Source organism: Trypanosoma theileri (assembly GCF_002087225.1).
Source record: "Trypanosoma theileri isolate Edinburgh chromosome Unknown TM35_Tth_17_V1, whole genome shotgun sequence".
NCBI classification, from domain to species: domain Eukaryota; phylum Euglenozoa; class Kinetoplastea; order Trypanosomatida; family Trypanosomatidae; genus Trypanosoma; species Trypanosoma theileri.
Window position 1 is genome coordinate 455,239 of NW_021639859.1, and position 3,394 is coordinate 458,632.

Sequence of the window (3,394 nt, forward strand, 5' to 3'; positions counted from 1 at the left end):
AAAAAAAAAAAAATCTTTTTTTTTATATAAGAAAACAAGAAATTCTGATCAAAATCAACTATCTCTCATAACAGATTCGAAATGGCTGACCGCTAACTATAGAGTCCCTGACGCAGCCCCAACAGTCACTGAAAAGGGTTGAATATCTGTGTCACTCGTTGTTACCTGCAGCTGCAACTGCTCAAAAGCACTTTCGAGGCTTGACCTGAGATCACGGTAAGAGATCACTAAGATGGTATTTCCGTCTTCATTACTAATAAGCTGCACCAGCTCTTCAGAACCACAATCAAGTTTGTTTAGGCAGTGGAACACATGACCCCAATCTAAACGTGTGCGATGTTGTTCATCTACCTGGTTGAAAACATACTGACTAAAGAGTCGCAGAGCGTAACGATTGTGTGCCTCTGTGTTGTTGTCAGGAACTTCATGTAAAGACTCTAATACAAAGTTAAGTTTCACCATCAATCGCATAAGACGTCCATTATGTGCTTCCTTTGCGCATTGAGACATCAAGTAATCTGCATAACCCTCTTGGTGAGCCACCTCCATGGACATACGCTCTCCCAAGGCACGGCACAAACTAGCCACATCTGTGCCGCCATCTAAACATGCCTTCACAAGCGTCCAGAAACTCTCTGAAAATCCAGATGCTGGTTGGTTCGTAATATCTTCAGGACGTGCATTCAGATTACATGTAGAGAGTTGCAAAAGAAGAAGTCCCAATGCTTGAATATCTTGTTTCATTAACATTGCCATGCTAAGAGTGGAAGTCTTTGGTTCCACCAGATCCATAAGTCCTATTCCACTAAAGTAGAATCTACCTGTAACAGATGCATACAAAATTTTGCTCCAGTGAAGTCCACGCAATGGGGTGGCAGTTTCATGAAATGCACGTAAGAGACCAACCATTTGACAAGCAAAAGACCATAAAAGACCTTCAGTTGCTCTTCTTTTAGTGAAAAAATACTCATGAAGACTTTTAGCTTCTGGAATAAATTTGTATTCCATGATAACATCATTACTTCCCATAATAAATGCATCGGTTGCTATTACACCTGTCAATGGAACCAAATTTGGATGTCGGTAATGTCGAAACTGCTCACATACAGCATTACAATCTTCAAGAGTTGCACTCGTATTAACGATGCGTCGTAGAGCAATATCCTTTCCTGTAAAACGCACCGTCGTCTGATATACTTGCATCGTTAATTTAGAATTCATCGTACTTTTCTTCGCCTCATCTTCAATGTTGTAAATGGTAGTGTAATGGGCAAATTTAGAGCTAGTTACAGGTGTAATGGTACGCATATTAGAACGCATTACATAAGACATATTTGGTCGTGTATTTCGAACGGCAGTGGACATAAACAAGTGACTCACAGGTGTATATGGAGTAGATGGAAACGGATCCGTTAAGGGCTGACAAAAAGGGTCAACATGTTGGGGTGTGTAAAGAGAAGATGGTGATGCTACAAAAGCGTTCGTCACAAGACTACCACCGCTGTTCACATGACGACGCCCGTAGGGGTGCTGGTTGCCGCCGGCATTGATTACACTACTCACCATGTTGCCCCGACCAAGCACGCCACTCTTTACATTACGCCCTTTTGAATCCATGCCCTTATAACAGCTACCTTAGGATTTCCCTACAAAGGCTCTCATACTAAAAGGAGACATACAAGAAGGAAGAAAAGGACGCAAAAGAAAAAAAAAAGAAAAAAACTCTCATGGAATTACCATTAAAGTATACATTCTAATCGACGAAACAGTAAATCGTCAAAAAAAAAAGGTTTTTAAACAAAGAAAAAAAAAGAAAACGATATCTGTATGAAAGTCAGCCATTAGAAGAAGCAGCTCTAACTTGCTCGACTACGTTTCGATCCAGCCACAGCTGCCTTCCTATTGCTTTGCTGTTTCTTCTTACCTTCCACCGTATTTGACTCGGGTATAACTAATGCCCGCTCGTCCATCCGCACGTTTCGCACACTTGCTCCACGGACAAGTGATTCTCGCGATCGCCAAAAGGCGTCTCCCTCGGCGCCTGTTCTTATGCATTGCTTCAGCAGCATGTTCATAGACCGGTCCACGCGCACCACAGTCCCGTTGATTGTCTCACCCCCAACTAACTCAACGGATACAACCTTTCCCCTGCAGTTACGCAGTATATCAAGTGGTGTCACCCACTTCTTCGCGCTCATGACCTACAAAAGTAAGAGAAAACAAAGAAGTTGAAAAGTATAGGTAACACACAAATTTCAAGCACATAGGCACAGAAACGAGGAAAATAAGAAAAAATAAAATAAAAAAAAATAAAAAAAAAACAGAAACAGAAACAGCATGACAATACAAAGACTATCCTCAAATTATTCCTTGTGAAACCTCATCCGTTCATGAAGGGCCTGTGATAACTCTCCCAACTTGGGGAACAACGCAGCAAGAATTTCCAAATCGTTATCAGGGAGAAAAGATGCCACCAGAGCATGAACTGCCCTTGGAAATGAGCGAAAGTAAGAGAGTGAAGAAAGATTTCCTGGGGTAAACGCTGGAACATCTGCAAGACGACATAAACGTTGAAGTAATTCAAGTGTACGAAATGACGTGTAATTCACAACAGTTGTACCGTCTACACCCCAGAAAACCTTGTGACATTTAGGGCAACGTGTAAAAGCTTCGTAAACCTCATAAACTTTCGCATGAACATCATTTTTGATAGTTTCTTTCGGAATAGGCAAAAGAACTTCGTTACACGTAACGCAACGGGAAAAAACACGCTCAAAATCATAGCAAAGACCTGCACTTCGTATTAAGTTAGCCATGACAGAGAAAAAATCCTTTGATACATGATGCGGTAACTGGTAAAGCATCACTTCACTTACATCCCAGTCGCTATCTGAATAAATTGATTCACCATCTGAATCATAGGCAATAACCTTCCGTTGTCTCATGGAAGAGGCAGTCTCACGACTTCTTACAGCTCTGTTGTGTGCGTTCACCTGAGCCACTAACATTGGGCTAGATGTAACTAACGCCAAGTTATCACGTACAGCTCTTTCCAAGAGCTCACTCTGTCGTATCTGTCGATCACAGACTGCATTGTAGCCCAAGAGACGAAGATATTTAGCAACTCGATTTAAGCTGTAGTCCATGAGAAATCCAGTTGTGGCATCCATCAGCAACAGAAAACAAGGATAGGCGTTAAAGGGAAAAGGCAAAAATCAAATGTGTCGATACACACACCTCTCAATATATCACTACTGCAAGACACACACACACAGATAGAGAGAGAGAGATGCGGTAAAAGGAACCTAAGCCTAACCACATACAACAGTAAATAGAAGAAACAAAAAAAAAAGACCATGCATTTTCCCTCTCGATGGAAAATGTTTTTTTTTTT

The 3,394-nt window shown here is 41.4% G+C and overlaps 3 protein-coding genes across 3 annotated transcripts; all 3 read right to left on the reverse strand.

Moving 5' to 3' along the window:
• Positions 1-96: 96 nt before the first annotated feature.
• On the reverse strand, positions 97-1,617 carry TM35_000172980 (Pab1p-dependent poly(A) ribonuclease subunit; the record flags this gene model as incomplete). The annotated part of the gene is made up of 1 exon (XM_029026377.1): positions 97-1,617. The coding sequence occupies one exon, from the start codon at positions 1,615-1,617 to the stop codon at positions 97-99; it is 1,521 nt and encodes a 506-aa protein (XP_028882492.1).
• Positions 1,618-1,856: 239 nt separating this feature from the next.
• TM35_000172990 (U6 snRNA-associated Sm-like protein LSm4) lies at positions 1,857-2,198 on the reverse strand (the record flags this gene model as incomplete). Its single annotated transcript, XM_029026378.1, has 1 exon — positions 1,857-2,198. One exon carries the CDS (start codon positions 2,196-2,198, stop codon positions 1,857-1,859), a length of 342 nt encoding a protein of 113 aa, XP_028882493.1.
• A 165-nt stretch (positions 2,199-2,363) lies between these two features.
• Positions 2,364-3,170, reverse strand: TM35_000173000 (uncharacterized protein; the record flags this gene model as incomplete). The annotated part of the gene is made up of 1 exon (XM_029026379.1): positions 2,364-3,170. One exon carries the CDS (start codon positions 3,168-3,170, stop codon positions 2,364-2,366), a length of 807 nt encoding a protein of 268 aa, XP_028882494.1.
• Positions 3,171-3,394: the final 224 nt, after the last annotated feature.